The sequence below is a fragment of the Acinonyx jubatus genome, chromosome D1 (genome assembly GCF_027475565.1).
Source record: "Acinonyx jubatus isolate Ajub_Pintada_27869175 chromosome D1, VMU_Ajub_asm_v1.0, whole genome shotgun sequence".
Classification (NCBI taxonomy): domain Eukaryota; kingdom Metazoa; phylum Chordata; class Mammalia; order Carnivora; family Felidae; genus Acinonyx; species Acinonyx jubatus.
This window is the reverse complement of record NC_069390.1, coordinates 55,968,813-55,986,254: the sequence shown is the minus strand read 5'-3', so window position 1 is coordinate 55,986,254 and position 17,442 is coordinate 55,968,813. Positions and strand designations below refer to the sequence as shown.

General features: G+C 37.5%; 1 protein-coding gene across 2 annotated transcripts in view; it reads left to right on the top strand.

The window, feature by feature from the left end:
- The window catches only part of RAB6A (RAB6A, member RAS oncogene family), an 84,136-nt gene extending 68,964 nt beyond the window's left edge, over positions 1 to 15,172 (top strand). For both annotated transcript variants that reach the window (XM_027039794.2, XM_027039793.2), the window contains exons 7-8: positions 11,091 to 11,157; positions 12,859 to 15,172. In XM_027039794.2, coding sequence (XP_026895595.1) covers positions 11,091 to 11,157; positions 12,859 to 12,923 — 132 coding nt within the window. In that variant the 3' untranslated portion in view covers positions 12,924 to 15,172. The remainder of the gene's footprint in view (positions 1 to 11,090; positions 11,158 to 12,858) is intronic.
- The last annotated feature ends 2,270 nt before the right edge of the window (positions 15,173 to 17,442 follow it).

Genomic DNA, 17,442 nt, shown 5'->3' with positions numbered 1-17,442 from the left:
AAAAAGATCTATTTAATGAGCTTGACTCTGTCTTAAGAATTTTCATAGACTGAACAAGTGTAGAGAATCTAGGTTACATGAGAAATTGTCCTTCATTCAGTATTTTGACTGCAACTTAGATGTAGATACTCCTACATCTTGAGTTTCTTTGAATTCAGGTAAACATATATTGAACTTTTTTCCCATTAATTTTTTTATTGAGCTAAACACTTGTATACAGTGAAATACACATATCTTAAGTTTACAATTAGATGAATTTTGATAAGTGTATATGTGGATGTAATGACTACATCAATGAAGATACAGAAATGTTATTTAATTTGCAAAAATTTGAAGCATTTCTAGATACTTATACTATTCCAGCTTCTGATTTAATTCTGTTGTGGTCAGAGAATATACTATGTAACATTTCAGTCATTCATAATTTATTGATATTTGTATTATGGCCTACCATATGGCCTGTCTTGGTGAAGGTTCCATGTATACAGAAAATAATGTTTCTGTACAGTTGTCAGGTATAATGTTTTTAGATCTCAGTTATATCAAGATGGTTGATAGCATTGTTCAAATCTTGAAGAGTTTACTAATTTTTGTCTGTAGTTCTATCAGTTACTGAAGGGCGAGGTATTAAATGTACAACATTTGTATTTGCCTGTTTTGCCATTTAGTTCTGTCAGCTTTTATTTCATGTATTTTGAAGTTCTGTTATTCAGTGCATACATATTTAGGATTATTATTGTCTTCCTAATGCTTTAACTTTTTAAGTCTTCACAAATGTTCCTTTATCTCTAATAATACTCCCTTGTCTCCAATTTTTTTATCTGATCTTAATATAGCCACACTAGCTCTCTTATTGCTATTGTTTGCTTGGTATATCTTTTTCCTTGTAAAGTGGATTGCTTTTAAATGGCATATAGCTGCATCTCACGTTTTTAAAAAATCCAGTCTGAAAAATCTCTACTTCTTAATTGGAGTATTTGGTTTATTTAGATTTAATAAATAGTTGGGTTTATGTCTGTCATTTGCTCTTTGTTATCTGCTTGCCCCTCTGTCATTTTTAGTTTAATCAAATATTTTTATATTGTAATTTAATTCCTCTTTATTTTTAGCTAAACCTTTCATAACTTTTTTTTAGTGGTTGCATTAGGGATTATACTAGAGTGTATATACCATTTCATCCTTTGCACCTATGCACCTATCCTTTGTGTTATTCTTGCCACACATTTTATATTTACATACATCATGGCCCCCATGATAAATGTCTTAATTTTTGCTTTAAACGATAATTAAGAGGGGCATCTAGGTGGCTCTGTTGGTTAAGTGTCTGACTTCAGCTCAGGTCATGATCTCACAGTTTGTAGGTTCCAGCCATGCATCAGGCTCTGTGGTAACCACTCAGAGCATGGAGCCTGCTTGGGATTCTGTGTCTCCCTCTCTCTCTCTGCCCCTCCCCCTCTTGAGCTCTGTGTCTCTCTGTCTCTCAAAAATAAATAAAAACGCTAAAAATTTTTTAATTTTTTTAATGTTTATTTATTTTTGAGATAGAGACAGAGCATGAGAGGGGGAGGGACAGAGAGTGAGGGAGACAGAATCTGAAGCAAGCTCCAGGCTCTGAGCTGTCAGCACAGAGCCCGATGCGGGGCTCGAACTCACAGGCTGTGAGATCATGACCTGAGCTGAAGTCGGACGCTCAACTGACTGAGCCACCCAGGTGCCCCTAAAAATTTTTTAAATAAATAAACAGTAATAGAAGAAAAGGACAGCTTTTTCTGTTTACCCATATATTTACCATTTCTAGTGCTCCTCATTCCTTCTTACAGATAGAAATTTCACCTGGTATCACTTCCCTTTAGCATATATAACTGTCTTTACTGTTTTTCTTTTAATGTTTATTTATTTATTTTGAGAGAGAGAGTGTGAGTGGAGGGGCAGAGAGAGAGGGAGAGAGAATCCCATGCAGGCTCTGCACTGCCATTTCAGAGCCCAACATGGGGATTGATGTCATAATCCATGAGTTCATACCTGAGCCAAAATCAAGGAAACTTAACCTTATGGTTTTTGTGGGTTTTCTTTTTTTTTAACATTTATTTTTGAGAGACAGAGCACAAGCAGGGGAGGGGCAGAGAGAGAGAAGGAGATACAGAATTCAAAGGAGGCTCCAAGCTCTGAGCTGTCAGCACAGAGCCCGACATGGGACTCAAACCCATGAACCATGAGATCATGACCTGAGCCGAAGTCAGATGTTTAACCAACTCAGGCACCCCAACCTTACTGTTTTTTATTAAGGTCTCCTGGTGATGAATTTGCTCAGCTTTCACTTAGACTAAAAGGCCATTTTAAGAATAATTCTATAGGTAATGTGTCATTTTTAAGTATTTTTCCTCCATTTTCTTCTTTCCTCTTCTGGAATTCCAATGGCACATCTGTTAAATGGCTTGAGAGACATATTATCCCACTGGTCACTGAGGCTTTTGCTCATTGTTTTTATCCTGTTTTTACTCTTTCAGATTGGATAATATTCTTGATGTGTCTTCAAGTTCACCAATCCTTTTCTTCCGTATCCAAACTGTTATTGAGTCCATCCAGTGAATTTATCGCTTCAGATACCATACTCAGTCATAGATTTGTCCTTTATTTCTTTACGTTTCCATATCTCTTTTGGAATACCCCAATGTTTGATAATTGTGGCATTGTTACCTTCAAGTCCTTGAACATACCTATAGTAGTTGCTTTGAAATTATTGTCTAATCCAACATATGAGTCATCTCTGAGTCTGTTTCTACTGGCAGTTTTTCTCTTGCCTTTAGGTTAAATTGTCCTGTTTCTTTATGTGTCTAGTAAGTTTTGGTCATATGCTCAGCATTGTGTATAATACATAGAGACTCTGCTTTCTGTTACTTTTCTCTGCAAAATGCTGAGTTTTATTATGGCAGTGTTTTATATTGCTGACTGATCACCTTGAACTTGTGGGATCTTAATGTTATGTTTTGCTTTGATGGATCTGTAGAAAGCCTGTAGTATTTATCAAGCTTTTTCTGTTTTTGTGGGATTCAGACTCTAAACTTTATCCCTGAAGCAGGCAGTAACTAAAGTCTGCTCATTTCTTCCTGCCTTCTAGCTGTTGTTTTCAGATGGACTCCTTGTAGTCTCTCCTACATATGTACCATTAAAGAGTCAACTGAGATCTGCAGGAAATTTATATGTAGACTTTAGGGTTCCTCCTCTTGGCTTGTTCCTTTTTGTTATTTCCTTTCTCAGTCCAGCCACACTAGCAGTCCACTGGCACCTCAAACCTTTAAAATTCTAGTTTTCTGCATGAGCTCTCACCACCCCATTTTGTACAGGCCCAGTAGGAATAGCTCTTGGGGAAACCTGTATAAACATGGATCCTACCCAGTGAATGTGAGTTCCCTTCTTCCCAGGGTTGAATTCCCCCTAATTCGTATCTGCTTTTTGTTGCTCTTAAGAACCTTTAAATAGTTGTTTTTTTTTTTATAGTTTCTCCAGAGTTAATAATTGCTACCTGCAAGAGTGTTAGTCCTATACAAGCTAGACTGCTATTACCAAAACTGGAGTTAATATTAAATTTATGGGGGTAAAACTTAATATATCTGATCAATGTAACAACTATTTAGCATGTACATGCTTAGTTTTGTTTTGTTTTTTTAACATGGAAAGCTAGTTTATTCCTGAATTCTGTATGTTATCTAATAACAAAATAAATAGATTTATTACTTAAATTATATATTCAATAAGTAACACATATTGGCAGAAATTATTATGAAGAAATAATCTCAGACTCCTGAGTTTTTGTTGTAGGTCAGTCACAACTCAGAATTGGTCCTGGTGGTCAGAAATTCACCAGGTAAATTTCACAGTTCAGTCACTATCTTGGAAAACACTGGGGATCACAGTCTTACATGCCTGTTAAGTAAGCATTGTGTGTGTTTGTTCAGCCGTATATGTTTTCAAAAGCACAATTACTTTTGATGATTGTGCATTGTACTGATTTTGACAAAATCATCATGTGTTTTCACAGGAAGGTACGTAATAGTCTTACCATATAGAGGATATGTTTATCAGTATTAAAGGTACCATCTGGTTGTATTTTCCATGCACAGAGATGTTTTCTAGCTTTCTGCTCATCTGCTAATTGGATTCCTTCTCCCTACTCCCTTATATACTGGATTATAATATACATAATAAAAGCTGAAAATGGGCTTTCTCTGTTGCTCCATTTACTTTTTAAATAATTTGGGCACCTGGGTGGTTCAGTTGGTTAAGTGTCCAACTTCAGCTCAGCTCATGATCTCCTGGTTTGTGAGTTCGAGCCCTGTGTCAGGCTCTATGCTGACAGCTCAGAGCCTGGAGCCTGCTTCAGATTCTGTTTCTCTCTTTCTCTGCCTTTCTCCCTCTACCCCACTTTCTACCCCTCCCCCACTTGTGCTCTGTCTCTCTCATAAATGTAAAAAATTTATAAGTAATTCTGGGAGAGATTTTATTAATGCATCATTAGTGTCTGACCATGATTCAAGTGATTGGGCCTTAATGCCTGTGAATTCTGGCTTAAAATAAAGCAAATTTATTCCTGCACAGTACTGCTCTTCTGTGCATAAGACTTGCTCTTTTTTTTTTTTTTTAATGTTTATTTTTGACAGAGCACGTGAGTGGCGGAAGGGCAGAGAGAGGGATACACAGAATCCGAAGCAGGCTCGAGGCTCTGAGCTGCCAGCACAGAGCCCAATGTGGGGTTCAAACTTAGGAACTGTGAGATCATGCTCTGGGCCAAAGTCGGCCACTTAACTGACTTGAGTCACCCATGTGCCCCAGCCCTTTGCTCTTTAATCTGGTTTAAGCATTCAACTCTAAGATCCTATTTATGTCTTAAAGAATATTGTCATAGTTGTTGTTTTTTTTTTTTAATAAAAATACTATCAGGGCTAGAACTATAATAACTAATAATACCTCACATAATCATTTGTATTATATAAGATATTTAAGTAATATTTTTCATTGCATTCAATATTTCATAAAAAGATAGTCTATGAAAAAAATTTTATCCCTCTTTTTTCTGTTTTTTAAAATGCAGTAATATTGCTTTCTTTTATGAAAGTGGTATGGTGTTTAAATTGCTAAAGGAAATGGTAATGAGAAAGTAATTATTTAAGGCTTCACCTGACTTTTCATCTGAGAATTAGTACATTCTTTTAGTGGAGTATTAAGTGTGTGGGTGTCACCTTTCTTATTATATTCTATAATTTTACAGTACTGGGAAATGGGAAAAGAACAGAAATACTTCTTGATCTTTAACTTCTAAACTCATCAATGCTTGTCAGAAGAAAAACATCTTATATGAAAGAAAGTAAGGACTTCGTGAAAAATTAGTGATAGCTGATGTGCATCAGTGCTAACAGATCAATGAAAGCTTGCATGTGTACAGGGGGGTTGCGCACATACACGTGTGTGTGTAAATTATATTTACCTTACTTTAAGCATTGGTAGGGATAGTGTATTTTCTGTACCAGTCTATTCTATGTCTGCCTTAGTTCTTGATCAGAACTTTTATCTTCTACTTTTATCATGTACCTTAAGCCACAAGTATCAATTACCTACAGTATGTAAGACCATCGTAGGTTCCTTGGAGAACTTACGTAAAATATGATTCTTGATTTCTAAAAAACTTATGATACAGTTGAGAAGAGTCACATTCTCATGAAAACTATATAGTAAAGGGTAAGTAGTACATGATAAATGCCTAGCCAATGCTACAGAGACAGTAAGATCCACAGTAATTATTGAGATGTAAAATCAGTTCTGGCACAAGGAGGTGTATTTGTTGAAGAAATGAATAAGATCACATACAGATAGGATGATCAAGGAAGGCCCCATGCTTAGTCATCTGTGATTCCTAATAAAGCAAGAGCTCTGTTAGCATATCATTGACATTTAAAAAATTGATTTTCCTTTAATGATTATTTAAGACAACTTAATCCTCTAAGGTTTTTTTCATTCCTGTCTTACATATGTTTCTGTAAGGATAGAACTTTGCTTTTGTAAAAAGCTTTTTCTTGGCTCATTTTAAGGATGTCCTGAGTTGAGTTTAGGTTAATGGCATCAATTCTTTTAATCTAATTGAAATATTTTGAGGGAACACTAAAATTTTCAAATACACTGGTTAAAACTATAGATAAATTAAAAAAAATTTTTTTTACTGTTTATTTATTTTTGAGCAAGAGTGAGCAGAGGAGGGGCAGAGAGAGAGGGAGACACAGAATCTGAAGCAGGCTCCAGGCTCTGAGCTGTCAGCACAGAGCCTGATATGGGGCTCAAACTCACAGACTGCGAGATCATGACCTGAGCCTAAGTCAGATGCTTAACTAACTGAGCCATCTGGGCACCCCTAAAAACTTTAAGTCCTTGAAAATGGATTAAGTTTTTATGTCTGTGATTTGTGTGTAATAATAGTATTTCACAAAGCAAACTCCTCTTACTCAGGATTGTTAGCTGTTTCTTCACACAGGCCTTTCCACAATGCTTTTCCATATAGAAGAGACTTCTATTTATACTAGGCAACATAAGGTAGTAGAAAAAAATATGAATTTCGGAGTCTTGGCTCTGCTATTTTATTTGGTTATTGTAAATTCTCTCTTCAGCCTTAGATTTCTATAAAATGAGGACACTAATATGTTCCTCATAGGAAGATATTAAAATGAGAAAACATGAAGATTCTACAAAGTAGCCACTCAGTATTAGCTTCTTTCTTGCTTTATTTGATGATTACTTCACACTCCTTACAAATTAGTATTACAGCATTGGTCTTTAACCATTGCTGCACATTAGAATCATCCAGAGATCTTTTAATGAATGGTAAGGGCCCAGTCCAACCCCAAATTAGTTAAATCTATTTTTGGCGGTAGGACCCAAACATCTGGTTTTGTTTTTAGTTTCCCAGGTAATTCTGATGCATGGTAGGTATCAAGAATCACTGGTCTAGAGGGAATGATTTCACACATAACCTTTCAAGGAAATTCCTAACATAACTTTTTTCTAATTATTTTCAAAGGTATAATAATAATAAGTTGAACGTCACAACTGTAGCCCTGTTTTTATTAGAAAGAATCTAAGGATTAGAGAAATTAATATCCTCGAGGTCACAAAGCTATAATAACGGGGAAGTTAGTATAGTTTCTTGGCTCAAATTTTATACTCTTTCCAGAAACACATTAAAAACTGTGTTATATTATGAGAATAGGTAGACAGGTAAGAATATAATAATACCCTCTCTGAAAGACCTCATTAGATATGTACTTTTTTTTTAAGCATCAAAACTTAAAAACCATTTTATTCCATTTTCACAGAAAGTAAATAAACCTTCCCAATGTCTCCTCCACACACACAAAAAATCCATTTTTTAAATGATTTTTTTAAATGTTTGTTTATTTTTGAGAGAGAACATGTACACAAGTTGGGGAGGGGCAGAGAGAAGGAGTACAGAGGATCCAAAGCAGGCTCCACACTGACAGTCGAGAGCTTGATGCAGGACTCGAATTTGCAAACTCCAAGATCATGACCTGAGCTGAAGTTGGACCCTTAACTGACTGAGCCACCCAGGCATCCCCCGCAAAAAATCCATTTTTAAGCTAGCCTGTAATAAACTTTGACATTCTTAAAAGCTGAAAATGTTGTACATTTTGAACACATAAACAGTTTAATAAATATTTCATGTCAGAAGCGAACTATGAGATCTTAGGAAAGATTTCTAGATATTCCTAAGTAAGAACATTTCATTTCTGCCCTGATATTTTCGGAAGGTCTTTCCCAACTCCCACACCTTTCCCACCAGTTTTAAATAGCTTCTTAAAGCAGAATTTTACACCTGTTAGTGTTTTGCTGTAGTCCTAGAATTCACTGCCAGATTTCATAATGTGGAAAAATTTTGTTTCCCTAGCCCACAGGGCTAGGCTAGTCTCTAGTAGAAATAGAGCTACTGTTTATTATAGATTTTCTGTATAACATATTGGTTCTCAGCAATTTACCTAATGATTTCCCTTAATTTCCACAATAATCTAGTCAGTTAAGTATACTATTATTTTAAGCCCATTTTATGGATGAGAAAACTGAGGAACAGAAAAAAGACCTGTCCCCTAAGTGGCCTGCCCACAATATAAACTTTGCACTTCACCTTTTAGCTTTTAGGGTTTTGCCATTCCTCCCTTTCACTTTCAATATGTGCTTTGTAGATCTTTGTAGCCATAGTAAAATAAATAGAACCCCCGATAAAATTCCTTATGCAAACTGCAGTTTTTAGTGCCTACTTTTACCTGCAGGACAAAGTTAATATGCTTACCAGAACGTTCTTAGTCTGGTCTTTAATATATACAGCTTCTTTCTAATCCTTTTATATATTCTGTGCTGTAGCCAGTCTGGACTACCTAAATACTCTTGAATATACCTTTTGCTTTTCTCTGAACATGGTTCAGGGATTCGATTGTCTAGCAGCAGACAAATGTGGTGCTAGATCAAACTGTGCATCCTGGAAATTCATTCTATAATGGTGATATTCAGTCTTGGCCTCAGTGATTTTCACACTTAGCTGTGTAGCCATAATGTATAGTCCCCACATTTCTGATTTCAGTAGATTCAGGCACAAGGGGGAATATTGAGGCTAGCCCTTACTTTAGTACATCTCTAAAATGCCACTAAACCTTAAAGAACCAAAACAATTATACTTTTTCTCAAGTCTTCCCTAATCCTATCCCACCAGACTGTTGCCTACAGATGAAAATTTTGTCCTTTTCTGTATTCCTTTCCCTAAACAGATTAGAGTTCCAGTCTTTCATCCCTTTGCTGGCCTTCTATTGTTTCTGTTCCTTCTCACTTTAATTCAGCAACATTTGTGGAACACTTAAACTCTGAGTACTTGGCATAGTGAAATACAACCAAGTGATTTTTTTTTTTTTTTTTTTTAAAGGGAGAGCAAGGGAGAGGGGCAGAGGGAGAGAGGATCTTAAGCAGGCTGCATGCTTAGCATGGAGCCCCATGCAGAGCCAAATGCCACAGCCCTGGGATCATGACCTGAACCAAAATCAAGAGTCAGACACTCAACCAACTGAGCCACCTAGGCACTCTGGCCAATAAAAACTTTTAACTGCCTTTAAATCCCAACCGAAATGTTACCACCTAAAGATTTTTCCCAGTATCCTGAGACGGGCCTTCTTTTTTTATTTTTTTTTAATGTTTTTTAATATTTTTATTCATTTTTGAGAGACAGATACAGAGCACTAACGGAGGAGGAGCAGAGAGAGAGGGAGACACAGAACCTGAAGCAGGCTCCAGGCTCTGAGCTATCACAGAGACCGATGCGGGGCCAAAACCCACAAACTGTGAGATCATGACCCAAGCGGAAGTCGAATGCTCAACCGACTGAGCAACCCAGGCGCCCCAGAGCCTTCTTTTCTTATATCTGTGTTCTCATACCATTTTGTACTTCCTTGGTTTTTTTTTTTTTTAATTTTTTTTTAATGTTTGTTTATTTTTGAGACAGAGACAGAGCATGAATGGGGGAGGGGCAGAGAGAGAGGGAGACACAGAATCTGAAGCAGGCTCCAGGCTCTGAGCCATCAGCCTAGAGCCTGACGCGGGGCTCGAATGAGATTGTAACCTGAGCTGAAGTCAGACGCTCAACCGACTGAGCCACCCAGGGGCCCCCTCCCCCCCTTTTTTTTTTTTTTTTTTTTTGAGAGAGAGAGAGCATGCGCATGCGCGCCCACAAATGGGGGAGGGGCAGAAAATGAGGAAGAGAGCAAGAATCTCAAGCGGGCTTCACACTGTCAGTGTGGATCCCAATGTGGGCTTGTGAACCGTGAGATCATGACCCTAGCTGAAATCAAGAGTCAGACGCTTGGAGCGCCTGGGTAGTTTAGTCAGTTAAGCATCAGACTTCAGCCCAGGTCATGATCTCGGGGTTCTTGAGTTCGAGCCCCACATCGGGCTCTCTATGCTACCTGCTGTCAGCACAGAGCTCCCTTTGGATCCTTTGTTCCCCTCTCTGTACACACATGCTCTCTCCGCAAAATAAATAAACATTAAAAAAATAAAAGACGCACTGACTGAGCCACCCAAGTTTCCCTGTACTTCATTGGTTTACAGCACTTATCACATTGTGACATAAAGAATTGTTTGCATCTATCTCTTTCACTAGACTGTGAGCTCCTTGAATTAAAAAACTACATTTTGTTCATTTCTATGTCCTCAAAGAACCTGAGACAATGACTCAAACAAGCAGGTATTTTGTACAAGGGAGTTATATCACATGCGTATTTAACTTCTAGGAATTTTACACTGCGTACCAAAAAAAAAACCCAAAAAGAATGAAATAATCAGGCAGTTTCACCTGCCATTCTACCCAATGAGTTGATGCCTAGTATTGGGCATATGATAGGAGGTATGAATCTGTTGTTCCCACATGTCTCTCAAAGTGACCACCTCATTGGCTTGAGTGTGATTCTTTTGAAGAGATTTTTCATAACATCATACCTCAGACACAAGCCAACTACTTCCACTGGTGCTTTTTCTAGTGATGGAAGAAAAGCCATCTGTGTTGGATATGAGAGGTGGTATGTTAGTCTCTAACATAGTGCTTTCCTAAGGAATTATCCAGGGTAATTTTGACTAGACTTTTACTATATATTCACTGGCTTTAGAAGCTAACCCTTTATAAAAGACAGGAATACCACTATCCAGTTTTCCTAAATGAGCAATCTATCCTTTCTTGGAGTTGTTATAGAAGTTTGTTTTTATGACTCAAATGGCATTTTTGCTGCTTGCTTCTTAGCTCTTTGTTCATGTCTGATATCACCAGTTGGAAAGTAAGGATCATATTTTTGTACCTCTTTGTATGTGGCATACTGCACATAGTACTCATTTATAGAATAAATAGACATTTTTATATGTTTTCATTATGCTAAGGTCTAAATGAGAAATAACCCAGAAGCCATATCTTTTAATTCACCATCCAGTGGTCATCCACTTTCACTTGATACCATTTGCTAAATTTTCCCTTCCAATTATCACATTTCTTTCTTCCACAGCTCTTCCGACGTGTTGCAGCAGCTTTGCCTGGAATGGAAAGCACACAGGACAGAAGCAGAGAAGACAGTATCCTTTTTGTTTCATCAGAAAATTTTATTGTTAACATTAGTCTTTAGAGCTCCACTTGGTTGGCTAAGGAATATGCCATCACCTTTTACAGCCAGGAATTGATGACTTAGGAATGTAGAAGCTCCAAGATTTTCTTTTTTTTTTCTTTTTAACATTTTTTAACATTTTATTATTTTTTGAGAGAGAGAGCAAGCGAGCAAAGGAGGGGCAGAGAGGGAGACACAGAATCTGAAGGAGGCTTCAGGCTGTGAACTGTCAGCCTAGAGCCTGATGCAGGGCTCAAACCCACGAACTGTGAGATCATGACCTGAGTCGAAGTCAAGATGCCTAAGTGACTGAGCCACCTAGGGACCCTGAAGCTCCAAGGTTTTCTGTAGCACATGAGATCTGGTGGTTCAAGGGCATCCTTTGTAGCCCGCTTCTCACTGCAATTAATCAGTGAGAGGGTTTGTGTTTGTTTACTTGCTTTTTAATGAGCAGGAAACTTAGAATCACCGCCCTCTGCCTCTTAATTTTGAGTCCCATTGGCTCTGGGCTTTTTCCCTACAGTATAGATCATATTTTCCTCCCTTGCTTTTTCTTGAGCTTTCTGCTTGGCACAGGCAAGAAATAATTCAGTCTTGAGTGTTATTGTGGCCTCTGCTTTCAGAAACAGGACATAATGAAGTACATGTAATAATAGCTATTTCAAAGGATTTTGAATCTTAATATTTTAATTGTTTTATATTTAGCGTTTTTCCATATGCATTTTAATTAAGCCATAGAATTCATAGCACTTTGTGTTCAGCTTTTCCCACTGCTAGATGTTTTATGTTTTCTAAGCCTTTATTTTTTTAAGGTTTTTTTTTTTTAAGTTTATTTATTTTGAGAAAGAGTGTGCACAAGTGGGGAAGGGAGAGAGAGAGAGAGAGAGAGGGAGAGAGAGAAAGAGAGAATCCCAAGCAGGCTCTACTATCAGCAATGGAGCCTGGCATGGGACTTGATCTAATCTAATGAACCGTGAGATCATGACCTGAGCTAAAATCAAGAGTCGGATGCTTGGGGCGCCTGGGTGGCGCAGTCGGTTAAGCGTCCGACTTCAGCCAAGTCACGATCTCGCGGTCCGTGAGTTCGAGCCCCGCGTCAGGCTCTGGGCTGATGGCTCAGAGCCTGGAGCCTGTTTCCGATTCTGTGTCTCCCTCTCTCTCTGCCCCTCCCCCGTTCATGCTCTGTCTCTCTCTGTCCCAAAAATAAATAAACGTTGAAAAAAAAAAAAAAAAAGAGTCGGATGCTTAACTGACTGAGCCATCCAGGTGCCCCTAAGCCTTTATTACTTCTAATAGCATAATGTGTTCTATGGAGTTGAAGTCCCATTATTTATTAAATTCTCTCCCTGAACTCTTTTGTAAGCTATTTTCAGAGTTTCAGATAATCTCATATGGAACATAATCTTTACATGGTTTCTTGCTCCTATAATTTCCTTAAAACAAATTCTCATGAATAGGGCTTAACTTTATTCTGACCCTTGTTGCATATAGTAGATATAAACAAGTTTATTCCCTTTGAGCATCTCGTTATAGTGAGCTAGCTATACTAGAAAATAATGGCTGTATCAGTTCTGAAGCCAGTTAAGAATGGAAGGAGCTTGCAAGAGATGTCAGTGTTCAGCAGAATTGGAATTGTACTTTCCCATTTATAGCTCCTTAACTTTTGTTTCAGTGATTGACATAAAACTGGAAAAGCCTCAGGAGCAACCAGTCAGTGAAGGAGGCTGTTCCTGCTAATCTTCCATGGCATCTTCAACTTTTCTTCAGAAGCTCACTGCTTTGGCCCCCTTACTCTTTCATTGACTGCAGTGTGAATATTGGCTTGAACCTTTTCCCTTCAGTAATAACGTATTGCAATTCATCATTGCTGCCTGTCTCGTGGAGATGATCTATTAGCTTCACAAGCACAAAAAAGTCAGTGTCTTCATTATTTATATTTTACAAAAAGCCAAATGATTCCAACATATTCCAGTGATAACTTTAAAAATTAGATACGTTTTCTCAGTTTTTGTTTCCTTTGCAATGTTAGGATAACGTACTTCAAAATGATGGAAATTCCAACAGTCTGTGGCTAGGTTAAGGAGCAATTGTTCACAGCAGCACTTGCCTACCTACTTGATCTCTCTCTGCTTTTCTCACCTCTCCCTTATTGCATTCCCTATTCTTACCATCTCTCCCTCAAAACAAATGAGGTATGACAAAGCAGGAGTTAGACCAAACCCAATGGAGTTATCCTTCAAATTTAGTGATATCACTTGCTCTAGGCCTTGGGCCAAGATGTCCAAAATTATTCTTGAGCGCTGATATAAATTACTTAGACTTTATTTGAGGTCAAAACTCAACTATCATGGTAGGCAGTGCTTGAATAAGAAAAGGGTTCTGATGCATCTTCAAAATGAGTCCTAATGAACACAGTGAGTACTTTCAAATTAAATGAACATAAAATGTATTTCAGACCAAAACAAATGACCCTTTCACATGTTAGTCCCTGGGAGAGAAGAGTTAACAGTGCTTCAGAACATGTTTTTAATACTGAATTCTCCCAGTGAACTATTTCTCCCAGGATTTTAAAATTCTCAACATAGAGTTATTCTGTTTGTTTAAAAAAAGAAGAAAACTTTTGTAAGCAATAGATTTCTCTTGGGTTTTTCTTTGTTTCAAAAAATGCTATGCAGGCAAGGCACTACAGAAATAAATTCTTTTAAGAAGAACCAGCGGAAGAATTTAAACTTGGTACCGTTATCAAAACTACAATAAACAATGATATCTAAAGCTATCATTGTAGAAACAATGATATCTAAAGCTTAACAACAAAAGAATCCTCAACAGAATAGCAAATACTTTGCTCAGGACATTTGAGGTCAAATTGAAAATGGAAACAGGTTTCTTATAAGCCCCTAGTGGCAGATCTGGAAAAGCATACATAGAAGAGGGAAAGGAGAGAATGGAAGTAAAACTTAATATTATGCAGATTTATGCCTTATTTTTTAGCATTTTTTTTTTTAATGTTGGGTCTTTCAGGCTGGTTTTGCTTTTTATTAGATCTGTCTAGTTTGGTTAATTAACTAGTGATTTAGTTTTATATTTAAGCTACAATTAATCTTTTTTCTTTGTTGATATTTATTTCTTTGCCTTTTTTTTTAAACTGCTTTCAGTTTTTAGATGTTTTGTCTGATCTATTTAGAGCTTCATCACCATGGCAATATATATTTCCCTTAAAACACTGTAAACAAATATACTAGGAGTGCACCATTTTAATCTTTACTAGTTATTGTGAGATTGCTGTGTAAGTTAATAAACACATTTGTAAATACATTATTTGCAGGACGAAAATTTCTGAGTTACAGCTCAGGAAAAGCCTGCTGAATTTACGTTGTAAGCATTACTTAACACAGTATAAAGATGAAAAGACAACAAAAATATCTTCATACTTCCTCATCCCCTCATTGCAACAAAACCCTTAACTGGGAACCTTATTCCCCTCTCTTTCCTCTTCCTTCTCCAGTTCCCACTTACTGTCACCTTGTAATATTCAGAGAGCACTTGGATTATGGGTCTGAATAGAGAAATGCTTTCAGATAATCATTAGCCCACATACCAGTAACTTATACTCAAAGATGGGATGGAGTTGTAAAGTGCTTTTATAATACAATATTATTGTTAAAGGCAAGGGTTGACTCTTTTGTTTTTATTTTGACATGGCATGTCCTGAAATAAATATCAATTCAATATGGCAGATGGGTCATATTCTTTATTTAGAAGAAGTTGTGATTTCTGACATGGGGGTGATTGTCTTCCTACACTGTAGTGTATGATTCTTTTTATGTATCTTTAAAACAGTAATCAGTTATGCTGCTTTTTAATATCGGTCTTTTTATTTGGCCTGGGGTTCTTCAACTGAAGCAGTGAAGTGTGTTCATAGTCTAGATTTTTTTTTTAATAAACAATTTTGCTGCCAAAAATATATAAATAAAACACAAAAACAACTATTGACTTGGTTTCTATTCCTGCCAAGGTAGTAAGTTAGTATGAATTTCTTACTTCCTCCTTAGAATTATAAAGGGAACTTGAAATCCAGAAAAATAAAAAAACAGCACTAAGAAACCCCTAGGGAGTCAGAAGACTTTTCAGCTCTTACAAATGGGGATGAGTGGCTACAACTTGAAAGACAGGGACACTGGTAGAGGCAATAATATATTAAGAAAAGTAATTTACATTCTGCTTTTGCCTCCTCCTAACCCCACCTTTGCCTAGGGACAGGGACAGCAAACTCCTGCCCTCCCACCACATCCAGCCTGCTACCTGTTTTTAAATTAAATTTTTTTTGGAATTCACTGCAAAGGTGGGGTTGAGTAGTTGTGACAGAATGGCCCCAAAAGCCAAAAATATTTACTGTCTGGCCCTTTACAGAAAAAAGAGCTGGCCCTTGCCTTGGCACAAATGATAGCTATTTCCCTTACTACAGAAAGGGAGGCTACAGGCCAGACTACGGGTACAGGTGTCCACAGGGGTAATATCAGGGCAGTGTAAACTAAGTGAGGAGTTGTTGAAAATAGGTGGAGAATGACCTGCCTGCCTTAGGCCTTTCACTCACTCTCTAGCCTTTCCCTTTTAAAACTTGCGTTAATGAGCTGTAATCTAGGTGACTGCCCCCTGCAAAGCTGCTTCTTCCTAAACTAGTTTAAAGGTAAGACTCTGAAATAAAGTGTGGTTTAGTGGGATGTTACTGAATGGGAGCAGCTACATGTATGGTCTTGTGGTTCCTGGAACTCTGTCCCACAGTTTGTCTCCTCCCCTTCTTAAACACGACATTCTGGTCTTTGTCCTTTGCCCAGTATACCTTCCCAGACTTGTAACACATACCCCCAGGAGAATTTGGAGCCACAAGCCAGAGTAGTTGGATACCTGAAACTGCCTCAAAAGAAAAAGTGAATACTGGGGCGCCTGGGTGAGTCAGGACGGTGAAGCATCTGCCTTCAGCTCAGGTCATGATCTCACGGTTCGTGAGTTTGAGCCCCATGTCAGGCTCTCTGCTGTCAGTGCAGAGCCTGCTTCAAATCCTCTGTCCCCTCTCTCTGCCCCTACCCCATTCACACTCCCTCTTTCTGTCTTAAAAATAAATAAATAAATAAATAAATAAGTAAGTAAGTAAGTAAGTAAGTAAGTTTAGAAAAAGTGAATACCATCTGGAGTAGAAATACTCAAAAAGACTAAAATGGTGTGATAAATATTGAAGAGTGGAGATACTAGCAATATGGGGCAAGAATCAAAATAACCAAATACAACTATTAAGTGTGAAAAATAGTTGAAGTAAGGAACACATTAGATAAATGGTACATACACTGCATCCCACTGATTAGTGAGAACACTGAATTGAGGAACTCCTTCACTAGAAAGCAAAGAAATAGAAAAGATTAAGAGGATAATAGTACACATAGCAACTTCTAGTAGCAATTCCAGAAAGCTAAAAAAGCAAGAACTAAAGTACTGAAAATGAAGACAGTATTTATGATAAGCATCTGCATAGAATGCAGCTTCTAAAATAGTTCCTGATTGCTGCCTCCTGGTATTCATGCCTTTGTAGGATCCTTTTCCTCTAAGTATAGACTGGACCTGGTAAGTTGCTTCTAAGGAACAGAATACAGCAAAAGTGATAAGATACCACTTTGAAGATTAGATTATGAAAAATACTTTTGCCAATCTCTCTGACTCCTCTCATTTGCCTCTGTGCAGCAGTCTGTTATGAGCTCCTATGGAGAGGCCCACTTTGTAAGGAGCTGACAGCAGCCTCCAACCAGCAGCCAGTAAGGAACCGAGGTCCTCAGTAAAACAGACTGCAAGGAATTGAATAAAAAGCCACAGACAGAATATACTTGTGAATTTCATTCATGCTTCATAAAGGACCAGTATTCAGAATATATGAAGAACTCTCTTAATAGGAAAGCAAGCCAATAAAAAGGTGAAAGATTTGACCAGACGCTTCACCAAAGAAGATCTATAAATGGCAAAAAAAAAAAAAAAAAAAGACATGAAAATTGCTTGACATCATTAGTCACTGGGGAAATGCAAATTAAAACCACAGCGAGACACCACTACACACATATTAGAAAGGCTAAAACTTTAAAAGACGCCATATCAAGTGTAGGTGGAGATGAAGAGCAATTGGAACTCTCATACACTGTAGTCTGAGATTTTGGAAAAACTGGCAGTTCCTAAAGAAGTTAAACATACATTTATTTAACTTAGCCATTTCATG